We start from the raw sequence: 18,639 nt of genomic DNA on the forward strand, positions 1-18,639 counted from the left end.
CTCCAGTTAATTATCACAACAGCTGTATTTTGTTGTTGATCGTACATTTATATTTCTTCACTCCAGAAACAAGAAGTCTCATGCAGCGACTATTCAGGAATTATCCCAACAAATGTGTTTTAATAGTGCTAAGTAATAGACCTCTTATCTCATTTGTGTAGTGGAACCATCTGTTTAAGCTACAGATTGCGCTCTTCTGTGAATACACTGTGCTTTCTCACTACTCTCAGCGCTAATTAGTATCTGGAGGCAGTTCATGTACTGGAACAGTGCTCACTCTTGGTTGGCTCAGGCAGATCCCAGAGACCTCAGGTAAAATCCCTCTGAGATCTTTTAGCAATGACACCAAACAGGTTGCTCGAAGGGAATGTATACAGCTCTCATCCAAGGCACCCCTCTTTGTGTTTGTTCTCTGCTCATCACTTTGTCTCACCGGAGGACTCGGTAGGCTCTCACGGGCTTCTCAGATACTCAGCTCCACTGGTAACCACATTTAGCACAGCCAGTTTGCTTTCTGAGTCGACTGGGAACCTTGGCATCTTTGCATTTTAATTAATTTCACACTGAATCCTCTTAAAGTGATGACACACTGGTCTTTTTTTGCTGTTGTTGTTGTTGTTTTTGACAAGTGTCGATGGGCAAGGATCCCGGCAAGAGGAAACAAAGTGAGCCATGGCATCCAAAATCCAAGTTGCACAACAGGTCCACCTGTTAACAAACAAATATCTTCCAGTTTGATGCAACTAGTCTGTTCACATTATGTCTGTAACAACGCCCAGTTCTTATTCTCTTTTCGTGTCATGTTCGTGTCCATTAAATCGCCTTTGTTGAACGTTTCGCCACAGTTTATTGTGTGACAGTTTTCTCTGCCTCTCTCAAGACGCCCATTTTGATTATGATAAGCCTCATGCTGGCCATTTGTGGTCTTTTCTCTATCTAATAATATTGTTTGAATCACCCTTTTGTCCATAAAAAATACAGTCTTTGATTGCTGCTTTTTTTTTTTTTTTTTGAAACCCCTACCCTCTCAGTGCTTCATTTCACCCCGGTGTAAATGGGGAGTATTGATTCCATCTCTATTTCTGTTCTTTGCTTTGTCTCTCTATTGTGTGGCCCGTCTTGCTGGTTCTCTGATGGCCTTGTTCTTGCTTACAGCAGCATTAAGCACACAGCTTCTCTGTCATAAATCTATCATTTCATCCCACTCTCCCTCTCTTGTCCACTGAGATCATCAACTGCTTGCGGAGTCTCTCCCCCCTCGAAGCCGTATCTGAATCTCAAACTTTCATATCCCCAGAGGTTGAATGAGCTGCCCACCACTGATAGTGTATGGTGCTTCATCTCTTCCTATAGCTTTCTCCTTAAAGGTATTTTATACTGATGTAATTTTTCATTCTTCATGCTCTAGCTGTTTCTTGAAAATTCACAGACTTCAAGGGCAGAGCAGACACAAACACCTTCATCATATGGCTGGCAATCAGCTGCCATTAAAGAGAGAGTTCAAACAGACCTGCACATCAAAGAGCAGTCTATTTGAAGGAAAAACAGTTAATAATGCTGTGAGAAAATTCATCCTTTTTGAATTCTGAGCAAACTTTTTCTTGGATTTACATTTCGTCTGACATAAAAAATAAAGCTTTTCAGTAGTAGAAATAGTAATTTATTCTTCAAGCCCACAGACTCTAAGAGGAACTGAAAGAAAAAACCCTTTTAGCGTAATCAAGTCACCCACTTCAAACCAAGAAAAAGGTCTTCATTGCTGAGACCCTGGAGAATTTAAATGTCAAAATGTGCGGCATATTCAATTTCAAAACAAGTGCTAGTCTTTCACCTCTCAGCAAACAGGGAGAAAACTGCTTGAAAGAAAACTATAATCTGATGCTTCTTCTGTGTGAGACCCCCACACAAAGTAGATGTGTGAACAAGGATATTGTGTTCATGTTGAGTCTCGGTAGGTGAGACGGACCACCATAATTCAGAGACAGCCGGCGGTCTCTGATGCCGTGGCGCAGTGTGACGCCCCTGAAGGAACAACCCTGCAGAAAAGGGTCTTAGCGAGGATCTGTGTGAATGACTGAGACGGACAGACCCTCTGTCAGCTGTGTGTCAGTGCAGCACACACACACACGGTGAAGCAGAGAGAACAAATAGCGTACACCTGTCGAGCAGAGTGCCGTGTCAGAACTAATGCAAGGTACGTCAGGGGAGCGCGCCGAGAGAGTCTAGTTCAAATCAAGAACTCGCAACAAATCCCAGCTGAAAAGGGTGAGGGAGTGCACCTGGAAACCACATCTGGCACAGTGAGACACTGGTGAGGAGCCCGTGCTCGTTTCACTGCCGGCCGATGTCAGTGTCTCATCAGAGGTATCACTTCCAGACCGCCTGCCCCTGGATAGTGTTTCTGCCCGAAATTACTGGCAGACTGTCAGCTTCCCTGGATGATTATGAAATAGTGTCAGTCCTGTTTAGACAGAAAGGACACATAGCATTAAAAGGGGCTTATCGTGTCCCATACTTCTTTATTATACACCGTGGCCCAATCTCAACAAATATGCTACTTCTACATCATTTTGTGATAAAACAGTGTTGTATTCCTGAGAGAGAACTATAACAGGAAGTGGTTTGTTAATGCTCATTCTTGGTCTGACTCAGTTCTGATGTTGTTGTGTGAGCCTGATTGGGAAAACGCTGCAAACAACAGCAGCTAATATTCAGTCGCTATCAAAACAATAAGAGCTTGCTGAATGTGCCATTAAATATTTTCAGAAAACCCAGTCAGCCAGCAAACATTAATTGCCATTTGGGCAGTAGTTGGAAGAAAACCTTGTATCTCATATGCAGTGATGGAGGAATGACTCCAAATACTTACTCAAGTAAAAGTAGCAATAACACAGTATAAAAATACTTCATTACAAGTAAAATTCCTGCAATTAAAATGTTAGTTAAATAAAAGTACACAGGTATTGTCCATAAAATGTACGTTAAGTATCAAAATTTAGAGTATTTAATGTGGAAAAATGGCTCCTGTGAGTGTTATACTATTACATATTATATTATGACTGATGAATCGTTGTGGAAGCAGTATTTTGCTGTTGTAGCTGGTCAAGTTGGAGCTAGTCGTGACCATTTTACAATATTGTTGGGTAGTTTAATCTATATCAATGCGTTGTACTTGACGAGTTGATTTTATGTTTTTTAGGTACATCATTTCCCTCTGAAATGTAGTGGAGCAGACATACGACATAACAGAGCGGTTTTGAAATAATCCAATCTTCTCAGCTGAGAGAGGACCAGTTAATTCTTAAACTACTCCTGAGATAGGAGATTCTCACTTCCATTTGTCATAATAGCATTTTTCTCTTAATTTAAAGTCCGAAGTTTATAAAAAACATGTGTCACGATGGGGGCAGATGTTGAATGTGTATTATTTCCCATTAAAAAGCAACAGTGACACGCGAAGGTGCATGGTACATGTGCACACTACAGTATAATTTTACTGTATCTTGCTGGTGATACTGTATGTTAATGCCACCTGGGACTTGTGCTCAGGAATGCGCTGCGTGTGTTGCTTCCTGTCAAAGTCAATAAAAAAAAACATCTTTTATTGCCACTGACACAGAGGGATTCGGAGACCCACCAAAATAAAACAGATGCAAAAGGTTTGTGTGAGGAATATATTAAAAAAAAAAAATAACACTGCCAATCTTTGCAGCTGCAGAAAGGTTTGTGGGAACACTTGAGAATTTTACATAATGCATGAAGCAGTTTATGATTTATAGCCGACTGGAGGTGCGGTATACAAGCTGATGCACACCTCTGTGTCCTCTGTTAGAAAAAGAGGCTCTGTTCCAGCTCCTGACCTCTGCTAGATAAATGTGTGAGCATAACCTGTCTTGTCAGAGCAGTGAGCCCATTTCTTGTAGGTCATGTTCATGTTCACACATTAAAATTCAATATTCAGGTTGTTGGAGGGAAGAGGGGGGGGGCATGGCCTGAAGGTTCAGGGTGGTATTTACATTTGATGCTCTACTTTTCAATTTGAGATTTGGATGTTTTTGAAGATTGCATGTTTTTTTTTTTTTTTTTCTTGTATGGGGTCCACAGTAGGAATCTTTTGGTAACATTCTCCATTAAACCCTGACTGGGTGGGATTTCTGATGATGCTGACGCAGGCTTGGAGGTTTATTTTATCCCCAACAAAGGCAAAGTAATTAACACCAGTGAGGCCTTAGTCTAGGTTTCCTCCTTCTTTCTTTTTGTGTGTATGTGTGTGTATCAAGGGGGTTTTTGTGTGATTACTTGTGTAGACTGGGGGTTTTGTTGTGAGAGGTTTCCTTAAAGAAGACCAGAATTGGGTCTTCTCTCACTCTATGCAGCTTTTCTCCCCTGAGCTTCTCATTTCTGTTGTTGGCCCTTTTTTTTTTTCAGGAGGAACTTGAAAGGTTTCTGGTGCAATTCACAATGCTGTCAGTGCCCAACAAAAGTTTAAAAGTATCCCTGAGCAAGGATACCTAATCCTCATGCATGTTTGCATCAGTATAGTCTAAAGTCACAGACTGGAAAGTAGCCAAAATCAGCTCGATCAGCTCAAGAATTTTCATTCTCACCCTCAGTTTAAGTACCAGAAGATTCCAGTGAAACAAACACATGGTTTGATCTCAGCAGCAGCAGCAGCAGCAGAAGAAGAAGAAGTGGGTGCTCTTCTGCACACAGACACAGCCTGCTTTAACATAAGTCAACCCCTGAGCCAAATTCCTTTGCATCAAACAGGTGGGATGAGGGAAGCCGATACCAGGGAGAAGGTGTGCGGATAAGGAGAGCAGAGAGGAACAGAAGGTAAATGTAGCAAATGAGAAAAAGTGCATGTGTCTGGAGAATACAGAATGAGGGCGGCTGTCTTCACAGATCACTGGCAATTGTGTATTTTGTCACATCAAATTTGATGCAAGACCTGTCCATGATTGGTCGAGTGCCTTGCCACTCACAGCCGCAGTTGCACAGGCCAGTGATGTTGTGTACAAGAAGGTCGGCCCTCCTCTCTCTCTTAGGGTGCTATATATAGGGGGAGAGAAGCCTCGGGCTCTCAGTGTAATGAGATTAAACCAAACCAGCCTCGGCTCCCAGTGTTTTATTGAGATTTATTTCAGTTTCCATTCTGTACATCAATATGTATAAGAAAGATATTGAGTGTGGCTTCTTCTGCATGCCAGACAGAGTCCATGTTGGAACATTTGGTTGTGCATCAGTATGTGTGTTTGCATGCATGTAAATGTGTGTGTGTGTGTGTGTGTGTGTGTGTGTGAGAAGGCAGGAACAGAAACAGTGAGAGATGATGTGAAAGACTTGTGTGAGTATGCGTGTAATGTCCTCATTTTGAGCCCGCAGGGCATGGCACATCTCCTAAAGATGTGTTCGTCATGATGGTAAAGCGTTTGTCACCATAACACAGTGCCGTCACGAAGTTCCGTCCACTGGCCTGAAATTGTCATGAATTCCCCCACTTTGCTCCCTGACTTTCCAGCAGTTCCCATTTTATGCATGTGAGGCGTCATCTGTTGCTGCCAGTGGAAAAGTGATAGTTAACCACAGCCATACGGCTTGCGCATCGGTTTTGTTGATTCCGGATCTGTGACAGGCAAACAGGGAGCCAGCTATTGTGGCTGAACGTCTGTGTGTGAGCGTGTGCTTGTGTGAATGCTCTTGTGAGACGGAAAGTGTGTGGGGACAAGCAGAGTGGGAGACATCCATTCTGTTTGGACATACTGCTGTTTTTCAAAGCCCAACTCTGATGTTTTGGAATGGTCTGCTAGACTCTTACCGCCTTTCCTACCACGATGCTGAGGCCTCATTAACCAATCACAGCTTCTTCCTCCATCATTTTTTCCCTCAGTTAGGGAGCACTTGGCTCCCCAGGCTCACTCAATTCTTAACCGATAAATATATCTGTTATTCATCTCCTGCTTCTGTTGCCATTAGCGGGGAACATCTTATCTGCACCTCTAAGACTCATCATGAGAACACATTCATCAGTGGCCAAAGAAAAAGAAAGACAGCAGGAGCAGAGCTTCTTTGCTTTGATAACAGATGTAAACACAATCACGCGTACAGCTAAAAGCAAAATGCATCCATCTTTTACAGTTTTGTTGACATACTATATCTTCTGGCTTTTCTTTAGCATCATCGGTGCAGCAACCTTTCCAGCTGCCTTTAACCAGATTTAGACAACAGAGTGCACAGGTGAGTGGACAGGACAAGTGACATTTGGTCCGGTTTGGCCACTTCAGCGTGACAGAATAAAGTCAGACAGATGATGAAAAGTTCAAGCTGCTGACGTGACGTGACGTGAGGAAAAGCAGTGGAGACAGAAAGGGCGCATTTGAATTGGGGCTCGTTTTTAATATCTAACATTACAGTGCTTATGCTTACGTAAAAGGGATAATTTGAAGGACGAGAGGACATAAGAATAATGAAAGACTGACTTATCAGACAAGCATGTTGCATTCACAGCCTTGCTGCAGGGCAATGGCCATGAGGCAGATTCAGGACAAATGAATCCACAAGAGATAATCCTGCCTTTTCCTCACTAATGACATCTAACTGCTATCTAGGATAATCACACTGATTTTCCTATTGTTCTCTTACTAGCATGATTCTCCTGGTTAATGCCTATTATAACAGCACTATACAGTAATTCGAGTACAGTTTTGCTAATTGTCCTTGATCAGTTCATGGTATATTTTATCTCCAGGGATGTAATTTACCCAAAAATAAAATACCAAGTCTTTGATTTAGTAAAAGAGATGATATTATTCATCTTTTAGGGTATAATCCTGAAGGATATAAATGCATAGAATGCGTCATAGTAAGTATTATGAAAAACGGGGAAATTTAAAGCAGTTGTAATTTATATTTTTATAATAGTATGTGTGATGTGAAAGGGGTTGTCTGACAAACCCACAGAGAATTATCACCTACGTAGCTCTTAAGCTTTATAGCATCTTTCAGCTCATTGTTTTGGTTTGCCTGTTCACTCTCACCACTGTCATAGCCTCGTTTTCGGCCCCAGCAGGCAGCCACTCAGTGAAAAAAGGCTATAAAAGCCACAAAGTCCACAGAGGGAGGAGATTGCGGTGGATGCATGGGTCAACAAAATGTCAGACTTGAATGTTCCTACCAACAGCTGGTTTCTTTTAACCATGACCACAATCATTCCCTGACATTAACCATGTACTTACTGTTGTAACCACGACGACATTGTATGATCTTTCCCTACGCAAGTCATTTTTTCTGCCTGAACCTCACCAAACCACAACCGCAGTGTTGAAGGTCAGAAAACAGTTTATTTTTGATGCAACTATGTCATCGAATTGATGGCAGCGTCAGCTCAGCGAAAGGTTGTATGTGTTGCTCCGGAGGCCTGGACCAGCAACATGTTTTTGTTGTTTGATTTAAGGACTTAAGGACCAAAAACAGAGCTAAAAGGAGAGCTAATACATTGGACCTCCATTCACCAGGTGACATGCTAACAGCTAACATGATTGCATATCAACTTTGAAGGTGATAATATGTCAATGTTGTGTTCACAGCTTGTTTCGATGGCTCCAAAAAAGTCAGTCATTGCTGGTTTAAGGAAAATAGTAAAACAAGTGGTGCTTCATATGGTTTATTGCATATTACTATTGTTTTCCTAGTCATATTCATGACCAGGAGCTTGCTTTCGACGGCATTACTTTTTAAATCAGTTACTTGTAGCACTCCTAGGGGGTTGTAAACGAAGGACAGTACAGCAAAACAAACAAGAGGGAAGCGATTCATTGGTGAACTCTTTTTGTTCAGCCACACCATGAATGCATTAGAGGACGATTCAGAGCATCAAACTGAATGGATCATTTCACTGTCTGTTTAAATTGACCTTCTATGTTTTTTCACTCAGCTGCATCCTGCCCAGCATTTGTTTCTGTCCCACATCAGTCATTATCCATCATTCCAGGGTAATACGCAGCCAATCGTCTTTGTGCAGGGGAATATGTATGACAAAGTGGATGCCAAGCCTTCTAGACTTAATTAAATATGACAGAACTTGAAATTATAGAAAGGATATGGAGATTTTCTGACCAACACAATGACAGATAGATAGATAGATAGATAGATAGATAGATAGACTCACACATCAGCCAGGAGTGGGAGATTGAGTGAAAAAACAGATGGAGTAAAAGACGGAGGGAATGATAGTGAGATGGCGAGGAGGCGCCGAGCCACGGTGACACAAAGGTAGCTCTGGATGACTCACACTTCTCTCTTCTCTCTCTCTCTCTTCATCTCTCTCCAGTCTGGATTAAAATAAAAGAGGCCCAGCAGCCCCAGCCTGCAGAGAGGGAGTTACACGCTCCATCTCAGAGATAGGGTGATGCGCTATAAATACCACTCCTTCACTCCTTGTGTGGGCTTGTTTTTTTAGGGGGGGTGGGGTGGCGGGGTGTTCTGGATTTGTTAATATAGTAGAGACACCAGTGATATTACTGCTTTCCATGGTCCAGCTGGATCGATCTCTCAGCCCATTTCTTTTCTCATCATCTCTGCTCCACAGTGTGTTTTAATTGGGTTTTGTAGGTGCACTCTTCCACTTTCTGTGCAATGAAAATCTACTTCATTAAGAAGAATTAAGCTAGATAGCCCCACTCCCTCTTTCCATCACACCCCCCTTTGCTAGCATCTCCTCTTCGAGAAACTCCATTAAACATCAAAAGCAAATCAGTATTATTCTATTGCTCCTGCTGCTGCAGATCAGTTACTCTCTCAACTCCTAATTTATCTTGATGCGTGTGGCAGCAAACTAAACAGTGCACCAACTGAACATGTCTCTCCATCTGTCATCTCTCAGGATGGTTTTCTATGTCAGCTGATCCATCTGTTTAGCCCAGCCTCAGTCTCCACAACAGCAGAGAGGAGGAGTTGATTTCTCATAACACAAATCTACAAGGTGCTTTTTGAGACAAACAATGCTCATTAAACAGTTCCTCTGGTTCCTCCCCTGATATTCAGGGATCGGAAGGCTGGTTACAAAAAGAGCTGGGGGTTGGGAGTCACGATTCTTAAATACTTACCTTTCACTCTAAATGGCCTCTGCGGTCACAGCAGAGGCCATTAAATGTAAAAGGATAGGGAGCTCTGTGGAGCAAGAAGAAGAGGAGGAAGAACCCGAAGAAAGATGGGTTTCTGCTGGCGCTGGCTGTGCCCAAACTCAGTTGTAATTATTCCTTTTTGCATGTGGCCAGAGAAAGGAGAGAGAATGAGAGAGACACTGATAGGAATAGGGATCGACAGAAAATGAAGGTAGACACAAAGAGAAAGAAACAGAAATTAATACGACCATTCTGTCGAGCTATGCTGACCTTGTGCAGAAAACAACAGCACAATAGTATGCAGCGATACAGGGCAGTCAGACAGTATTGTTTTTTCTAAGACGGTGATTTTAAGGTTTAAGTGGTGACTTCACTGAATGTGTTTTGGGTGAACTCTTGTCGCCCTTTTGTAGCCCTGAAAAAAAATCCTAAACATACAGGCAAGGTCACCAAGTTGTCTTTGTCATGACTAACCAGTGAAATATTCTTGACTGGCCAAGTTAGTCATCTAACCGAAGTCCAACTGAGCATGTGTTTCACTTCCTCAAGACCAGACTGAAGGCAAAAAGGCCACAAAACAAGCAAAATAGGAATATGGCTGCAGTTCAGGCCTGGCAGAGCATCACCAGGGAAGTGTGTGAATGCTAAGACTGCAAAGAATCTACAATCAAATATTAAATATGATGAATATTTATTTTAACTTGCTGATTTACTTTGTGTAAAATTTGGGCATGATGTGCCTGTGCCATTCATCTGATGTCAATATGTATATAAGAGTGTTTCAAAGCAAATCCAGTGTGCTGGAGTACAGAACGTGTGAATAACCTACCAGTTTCTGACGGCACTGTATTGTTGCAATCACAATCGTACACAGATCAGTTATGTGTTGTGCAGATAAGCCGTTTCGTAAAGTTGCATTGAGCAACCTGTGAAGCAGAAACAGCAGTGACAGAATGAGTCGGTCTCCACCTGAGGAGAGACTCCCGTGGGTTCAGAGATCTGCTGACGGTGATGTAAAGTGACGGACGCCTCTGGTTGGTTTTCGAAGAATACAGAGTGTAAAATAATCCACATGGCAACAGAGTCCAAATTCCTCAGGTGAAAGATAACACTGCACTAAGAGCTTTGTGTTTCGAATGTGCACCACTCAATCCGAGCGGAATTTATTTTGTACAGTGCATTAATAGATTAAACGGGCTGTCCTTTCCCAATGCAGATGGCCTGTTGCTGTGCAGTATAAAGGCTGATTATCCTGTCTAGTGTAGCCCATAAAATAAATCCCTTTCCTGTGACTTTTGCCAGGTGTGTGAATGTGGCCAATCCCTTCGGGTGCTTCCTGAAAGGCGTGTGTTCTTTCAGAGGCTGCGGCCGGCTCTCTGTGTTCGGCCGCCCGGGGCTGGGTCGGTGATCCTGTGGGCAGGATAATCTACTGTAATCTCCGGCTCTGTGATCTGACCCCAGCGCAGCGGAGAGCTGGATGGGTGGGAGAAGCCGCGCCTGGAGCGGACAGTTGGGGGTCAATCAGGGGATGGGGCAGGGGACAGGGGCAGGGCTGAGGGAGGTCAGAGCCTTTGCAATGTAAAAACATTATTTAACCTCAAAATATAAATTTCCAGACTGTATTTACATTCTGTGGTAACTGATCAAGTACATGAGTTGTTTTGATGTAAGCCTGAAGTACTAAAGATAAACCTAAGCTAATAGAAGCATTTTAACGAGCGTTTCAAGTTAGATTTCCTTTCCAGTTGCGTCAGTCCTTTAAGTAATGATGCATTAAGGTTGTAATATTCCATGGACATATTGTGTGCACACCCAGATTCAGTCCAGTATTAATATCAAAATGTGGATCTCACAGCCGCTCTGGAGATTTATAAACTGAGAATGTGGGGGTAGGGGCTGAAGTGGATTTGAATTTTCATCAGCGTTACCATTGCTGTCATTTTTATCTGAGAAAATATCTGACGCATCTGAGATACATGCATGAAAAAACTCATAACAAGCTTCTATTGCTCAGCTGTATTCAAACTGGATAAGGGCTCTCCAGAAAGGGGTTTCTGGAGAGCTTTAACTTTAAAACAATGTATGCTGGGGAAAATGCTAATAAGATAATGATGTTTCTTAACTCACATCATTTTGGTTTAATGAGTGCTTAGCAGCTAGGTCACCAGAAGTCACAAAGCTTTCATACACGATTTTAAGTTCTGAAATGACTGCGATTGTGATAACTAGAAATTTTTAACAAATTACATTAAATTGGTGATAAAAGATCAGTTCATTTCACTAAATTATCAGATTTTTACAGTGTGACTACTGACTGGCAGTCTTCTCATAGCCCACACACTGCTCCTGTGTCTCGTCTTCTATTTTCTCCTCCTCCATTTATCTCATTGCTTTATTCTCTTCCTGGCTCTGTGAAGCTCCAGAGGCCAGATGCCCTCTCTTTGCCTATGTGGCGAGGCGCCAGCACTTTCCCCTCAGAGCTTCTGCTTCCTGTGTTTCGTACTGTAAATGTCGACATTAAAATGGAAGCATGTTTGACCGTGCCACTGTCTCTCGCTCTCTCTCTCTCTCTCTTGGGATTGCCGGAGAAGCACTACGGACAAGCTGAGGCAAACGGGCATGGCAAGCCTTCGCTAGACATGTCATTTGAGATGCGTCAGTTACGGGCATGCTGCCCTAAAAGCATGCCCCAGCCTGAGAGCGCTTCATAATCAAAACCCCTAATGTGCTCAATAAATTTGCGGATGATTCAACCGCAGCAGTGGAGCTGTGATTATATGGTCAGTCTATAAAAGTAGCACCCTTTCCCAATTTGCAAGTCCCCACTCCTCTTCCCTTCAACTCCTCTCAAAGCCACCCCCACACTCGTAGCAATCAGCCAGGTGCTAAATGCCTGGGATAGGCACAGCTCATGGGTGGGTGGAGGGTGGGGAGTGGAGTGGGGGTGAAATTGTACGTGGAAACAAGCATCTGTGCTTGTTTGACAGAGGAGGAAGTGGGGGCAGGAAATAACTGTCATTCGCCACAGAGGACGAGAGTACGGACTGTGTGTGTGTGTGTGTGTGTGTGTGTGTGTGTGTGTGTGTGTGTGTGTGTGTGTGTGTGTGTGTGTGTGTGTGTGTGTGCGTCATGGGGAGAGAGGGCAATGGACACAGGCAGGTTAATCATTAACTTAGTGAACTGAAGACAATGAGGAAAGGGCTGGGGGGGCAGGGATTGACTGTGATCTTTTTTTTTTTAGTAGCTTAAATGAATGAGCACTGGCTCATCCCCCTCAGAGAAGCCTGATTAACGGCAGTGCACAGTGCGATAGAGGGAAAGGGGAGCTGACACCAACCAGACTGTCGGGAAAACGCTGATGTGGCGGCAGCTTTCCCCAGCCAGGGGCTTCCTTGTGAGGATTGTTAATGAACAATCGATGGCAAGAGAGGGTCAATGGAGGGGATGTATGTAAATCTCCTCTACACTCTCATACAGACTTACAGGTTTAATTAAACTAATCGCTGCACTGACTCGCGGCCCCAAAGCCCTTTGAAGCCTGCCATATTAATGACATGAAATCAAGCTCGTTCTTTTGTTGCAGAAACGTGTGCTGAGAAGAGAGGAAATTAAGTGCTGCTGCAGAACAGTCCAATTTTTCTGTCTTAATCTGCACACAAGGACTTTCTGTGAGAAGATGCATAATGTTAATTTAATAACCAACGTAGCACCAAAGCAATGCCTGTGTATAGGATCTCTCAACCAAAATACATTTCAGCTTGATGTTACACAGCTACTGCACATGCGATAAATGAGCTTTACATTTTCCAAGTCACTGACCACATCTCTCAGTCATGCAAAATGAATCAGTCTCAATATTAACGTATCCATTACGATGGGTTTGTGTCTGGCGTGTGTCACCGAGCCCCAGAGAGTTAACAGAGTGGGGCAGTTCAGGTGAGAGGGCCTACACGAGAGAGAGCAGCTTTAATGTGCTCCTCTCGATCCTGACAGAGATGGTTTGTTATCTTCCACAAGAAGGAGTCGCTCAGCTGGCACAAATCCCCGTCCTTCTGAAACCTCCGATCATCATGTCATTGTCCGCAGCGATACACTCCAGGGACACTGCTTTCATATAAGGAAACCAAGAGAGCTGCCCACAGCCCAGCTTAAAATCACTCTGTGTGCAGTGTGTGTGTGTGTGTGTGTGTGTGTGTGTGTGTGTGTGTGTGTGTGTGTGTGTGTGTGTGCGTGTGCATGTGTGTGTGTGTGTGTGTACATGCATCTAGTTTGCCTTTTTATAGTGTTTGAGTGAAAACAAAAGAGCTTCAGCATTAATGCTCATCTGTGTGTGTGGGGGTGTGTTTTTGCCAGTGTGTGTGTCCACGTGTGCGTGTGTGTGTGTGTGTGTGTGTGTGTGTGTGTGTGTGTGTGTGTGTGTGTGTGTGTGTGTGTACGTGTGTAGCCTATGCGTCCACGTGTGTGCATGAGTCACTATGAGAGGTTTCACCAGCTATTATTGAGCTGGGACTCGGTATTTAAAAGAAGATAGAATAATTGTCTCTTCATCAGCTCTCCAGAGATTACAATAGTAACTGTCATGTGAATTTGAATTCTTGACATTCTCCCAAAGTCTGTCTTTGAAAAGCACTGTTCAAACAGGCTGTAGCTACGCGAGGCCTTTTCATAAGCGACTTTCCAAGACGAGCTCCAACATCCATCCCCAGTGCAACATAAACAAATGGTAGTTACTCGCTGCCGAGGAAGAGAAGGGAGGTAAAAGAGAGGCTCAGAAGAAAGGGTGAAGTACTGATTGTGGAAGGCGAGAGGAGAGGGGGAAACAGATTGACACGGCATCTTATCTTCACTGTGTTCTTTGCAGTGCTCAGGCTTTAAGCTGCTCGCTGAAAGGTGGAACACAGAATTCATGCAGCTGGTTTCCCTTGCTTTTTTTTTTTTGCTAGCTGCTCTTGCAGGAAAAGGCTGAAGGAAAAACAGATACTATTCGCAAGTCGTCTCAATTGTGCTCTCATTTGGTATGTACAGACTGTATATTCCAGTTGTGATCGCACAAGTTTTGAATATCTTTACTCTTTGTGCCTTCTCGAGACAGTCGCAAATAAACACACAACTGGAGGTTGTCAAACGGACAAAACACATACGCGCACAATTTAAAATGTAGGCGGAATATAAAATGTCGATTCTGTATTCCACACGCTGATGAAAGCTTAGCCCTGCTACCAAAAACAAAGAAGTGTTTGGAGTGAGTTTTCCACTCAGACAAGCAGAAAATTGAGAATTAAAATTAATCAAAAATATGATTTATTCTTCCAATTCCAGGGGTACATCGACCTGCACTCCAGACATTAAAAGACCAGAAATTTTAATAGGCATCTATTTTAATTACCAGCGCACAAAAATCTGAAACACTGGACTGGAATTTGCTTCTTAATAATAATAATTTTAAAAAAAATCCCACAAGACAACACGTATACACCTAAGTTACTCACATTTTCTAATGCTGTTTTTATGTCGTTTTTTCATCTAAAACCTTTCAATTAAATATGACAAAAAATTGTAATTCATAAATAATTCAAAAATAAAAACAGACTTGTCTGTATTAACATGGTTGAATTGCTCACTTAAGTAAGTACAGTAACTATGTTAAGTTAGAAAGGTTATCCTGGAGTAGTAGTCGGTACAGTTAATACAATAAGCTTTGCAGTAGGAACAGAGGTATTCTTAAAACTTACTGACCACTCCTTTCGTTCTCTCTAAAAAGGAAATTACCACACTTACTACTGAGTTGTTTCGAAATCCCATTTTTGGAAATCCCAGGGTTAATGTGGCTCAAAGCTATTAATCAATACCTCCTGTTATGAAAGTGATAAATAACACCTCAGCAATTGTACTGCCTGACGCCTGCAGAGGTTCCGTAGCTCCAACGTAGTTTTTATTAACGCTGCATTAAAATGCTTCTGCATTCCGCGTTGCGGTATGTTTCAAATCTCCGATTTCATCACCGAATTAGTCACAGTTGACCTAATGTACCTTGTTTCAAAGCTTTTTCATGGTCTAATTGTCCCTCATGGAGAATATTAAGGTAGCACTGTGTCTGTTCACATCTAAAGGCCAAGGCAAGTGCTGTTGGTATGCAAGGCTGTTGATGTCAAAAATACAAAATGTTTTGGGCGCAAACCTTGCATGCTCTTTAGTAGAATATGTAAACATTTACACGGGGGTATGAGTCAGCCTGTTTTCCTCCTGACTTTTTTTTTTTTCTCTCTTTTTCTCCTCCTCTTTCTGGGTTGTTCTCTATCTTGTCTTCAAATCCTCATTACACAGCCTTTGTGTGCTGCTGTGCTCTAGCGCCTGTGGTCTGTTACTCTTACCGATCAGCCTTCCTGTTGCTGCAGAGGAACTGTCAGCAGTGAGATAAGGATAGTGAGAGCACATGCTTGCATTAGGGAGGTGGTGGTTGTGGTGTTGGGTGGTTGTGGTGTTGGGCGGGTGGGTGGGCAGGGGGATAGAGGAGAGAAGAAGTAACAGATACAACATGAAGGGCAAAAGGCTGGCTCGTTAGGACATTAGCAGAGGTCATCACAGGTCTGTCGGTTGTTTTTTTGCAGCCCAGGTGTCAGGAGAGTTGTGAATGTGAGACGGCCGCCACAGCAACCTGGAGACCAGATGGGGACAGAGCTCCGGTTTAGGCCAGCTAGTCCCAGCAGCAGCGTTGGGACTCAAACGGAGTCGAGGTGGTGAAATATTACAAGAGTTCTCTTTTATGAGGCTGACAGTGCTGAGGAACAGACAAACCTCAAACAAACCCCGCATGGGCAAGGATTAAGGAGTCCTGCATAAATCCAGAGAACAAACTGAAGATATGAGAGAAGGGGAACCGGAGTTTAAGCACCCGGGGCAAGCAGATCACAGCGCTGGATATGCATGTTGATGCACTTTGACTCCTCTGGCATCAGACACGTGGGAGAACAGGACTAAAGGGAGGATCAGGCCTTGTTATTAGATCCCTCTCCGGATTGAGGACAGTTTGCACCGCATATGGCAGGTGCTGCGGTTCTGTCTGCCTGAGACGTGAGTCGACATACTAAAAAGTAGATGAGGGGGGACTGCGTGGGAGGAAGACAGCCATACAGACCGAGACAGCCAGTTTCAAGTGGAGGCCGGGGGAGTTTTCTTTAACTGGTCGGCTCCAGCAGGGCCAGAGCTAGCAGCGATGAGTCAGAGGAAGCTGACACGACAGCTGAGGTTGTGGGAGAGTCCTGAGGGTCCACCTCCTGCGCCCTCTCTCACCTCAACTCTGTCACCGGTCGATCAGACTCACGGACACACGGGCTCTGCTCTGTTTCGGCGTATGAAACTGAACCGCAGTATTCAGGAGCACAGTCGCTCATCACACTGTTTTTGCAGGTACAGTTCTGCATCCAAGCCACTGATCTGTATTTTTGCCCAGTCCTCACTCACCAGTCTTTTTAATATGAAGAAAAGAAGCTGAAGTGATTTAGGTGGGGTGTATTTGTGCAATGTACGACTCACTAAAGGAGATCTCAGAGTAAATTATTCCATGCGCACACTGTAATAACCCTTGTCAGATGGAATAGATTTTAGGAAGTGCTGAATTCATAATGCTGAAGTCTCATAATTGCTCTCAAAGTTTGCAGAAAAAAATAAATAAAAAACAGGGATTAGCGCATGCAGCTTGCAGAGGGCCCCCCTGGCAGACATTTTTTATGTTTTTTTCATTACTGGGGAAACTTGTTTAAGGATAATTTGATCTGTAGCCATAGTCACAAAGCCTGCTGGGGAGAGGAGGGGCTCCTAATTGGCCAATTTAGAAGTACATTCTAAAAATATTACACTTCACGCTTAATTTTCTGAAGTAGAACTGAAAGCCGTTCATAACTGTGTTGACAAGAAAAGTTTGAGAAGTTTGGGAGGAGTTGGGAGGTGTTTTGGAGATAAAAGTTATACTACATTAAAAATAGATGCTGCAGCTTAACTGCAATCTTCTTCCCTATCTGTCCTTGTCATCCCAAACTTTGACTGCAGCCCTAAAGTTACAATTATATTTTAATATTGTTATGTATTGAAATTTTATAGCTTTTGCAGTGAAAAACAAACCTAATAACAATTCTATCAGTATTCTCTTCGCAAATATTCTCAGATAAATTGGTATCTGTCTGCATATCGTTACTACTCTCCATCATTTTCTTGTTATATGATGCCAAACTCTAAAACCCTGTTCAAATCAATAGTGACTTCACTTCTTAGCAGCAAGATCGAATTTTCCTTTCGTCTCTGAAAACGCTGGTCTGATGTAGTTTTTACCGAGGGCTCCGTTGCTGCAGCTGTTGATGAACAAGATACGAGTGTCACTCGAGAAGCGTGTTGCTGTGCCCCCTTTGGCTAAGCTCGACTTTGAATGGATCTGGCAGATTAGTTTCTGCCTCGTGTTTTGGGTCTAATGTTAATAAGCAATGTGCTGGCCTGGTGCTGCGTGGACAGATGCTGATTTTCGCTCCACAACCGAAAAGGAGAAGACAGACACTGATTTACAGGAATGCAAATGTCCAAAAAGTCTGTAATAATGTGCCTTAACCACTGCCACTGTTTGGATTTGTTAATATCCACCTCGTGCCTTCTTTCTCTTGTTTATGATGTTTCTTGATGATAGATAAAGTAGTCTTAATACATATCAATTAATATGAGTGTTGTAAGAGCTTGTTTTAACCTTTGGGTCTCAGAGATTGGGATTGTTGTGGTTCACTTTGCTCATGTAAACAGGAGTCGCTCCAAAATATGACTTGTCAGTAAAGTGTATTTCTCAGGGCAGCCCAGTGGCAGTCTGCCAATCCAACGGCACTGCGGAGTCACAGCTGTATGGGTTCAATTCTGTCTGTCACATCTTTATTCCCCCCCCTTCCTCTCTCAGACACTAGAAACAATAAAGGAGGATTTTGTGGATGGCTTATCCGGGCACTTTTTGGTGTAATTATCAGACAAGAGCAGCAGCTAAACAAACACCTGAATTAAATGTAACGGATGTAAACCCAGTTTCCTCACTGTCTTCTCTAACCCTCCAGCTTCGATTCAGAAAATGGTCCCTCGCCAGGCCGCAGTCCCATGGATTCGCAGGCGAGTCCTGGGTTGGTGCTCCACCCTTCTTTCCCCCAGAGTCAGCGGAGGGAGTCCTTCCTGTACCGCTCAGACTCAGACTACGACACGTCCCCCAAAACCATGTCACGCAACTCCTCCATCAACAGTGAGGGGTGAGCATGAAGCCGACTTCCTGGATCCATCACGAGGCAGTCAGAGCTGACACGTTTTTTTTAAACCCACACTGTCCACTCACACACACACACACACACACACACACACACACACACACACACACACACACACACACACACACACACACACACACACACACACACACACACACAACATATTGACTGCATATTATCCCAATCAACAGAGAAATGGTTATGATTGTAATTATGCGAGCATTATGCTAATGAAA

The 18,639-nt window shown here is 43.3% G+C and overlaps 1 protein-coding gene and 1 long non-coding RNA gene across 4 annotated transcripts in view; one reads left to right on the forward strand and one right to left on the reverse strand.

Moving 5' to 3' along the window:
* Positions 1-18,639, reverse strand: part of LOC120782928 — a 43,650-nt gene that overhangs the window by 6,983 nt on the left and 18,028 nt on the right. The window lies entirely within an intron of this gene.
* pde4a (phosphodiesterase 4A, cAMP-specific) overlaps positions 1-18,639 on the forward strand; it is a 39,951-nt gene that overhangs the window by 4,400 nt on the left and 16,912 nt on the right. The window contains exons 1-2 of one of the 3 annotated variants that reach the window (XM_040115470.1): positions 15,653-16,529; positions 18,203-18,388. In XM_040115470.1, coding sequence (XP_039971404.1) covers positions 16,336-16,529; positions 18,203-18,388 — 380 coding nt within the window. In that variant the 5' untranslated portion in view covers positions 15,653-16,335. Of the gene's footprint in view, positions 1-15,652; positions 16,530-18,202; positions 18,389-18,639 lie in introns of those variants that run through there. The other 2 variants (XM_040115461.1, XM_040115478.1) reach the window with 2 other exon arrangements.

Source organism: Xiphias gladius, chromosome 3 (assembly GCF_016859285.1).
Source record: "Xiphias gladius isolate SHS-SW01 ecotype Sanya breed wild chromosome 3, ASM1685928v1, whole genome shotgun sequence".
In the NCBI taxonomy this organism is placed as follows: domain Eukaryota; kingdom Metazoa; phylum Chordata; class Actinopteri; order Istiophoriformes; family Xiphiidae; genus Xiphias; species Xiphias gladius.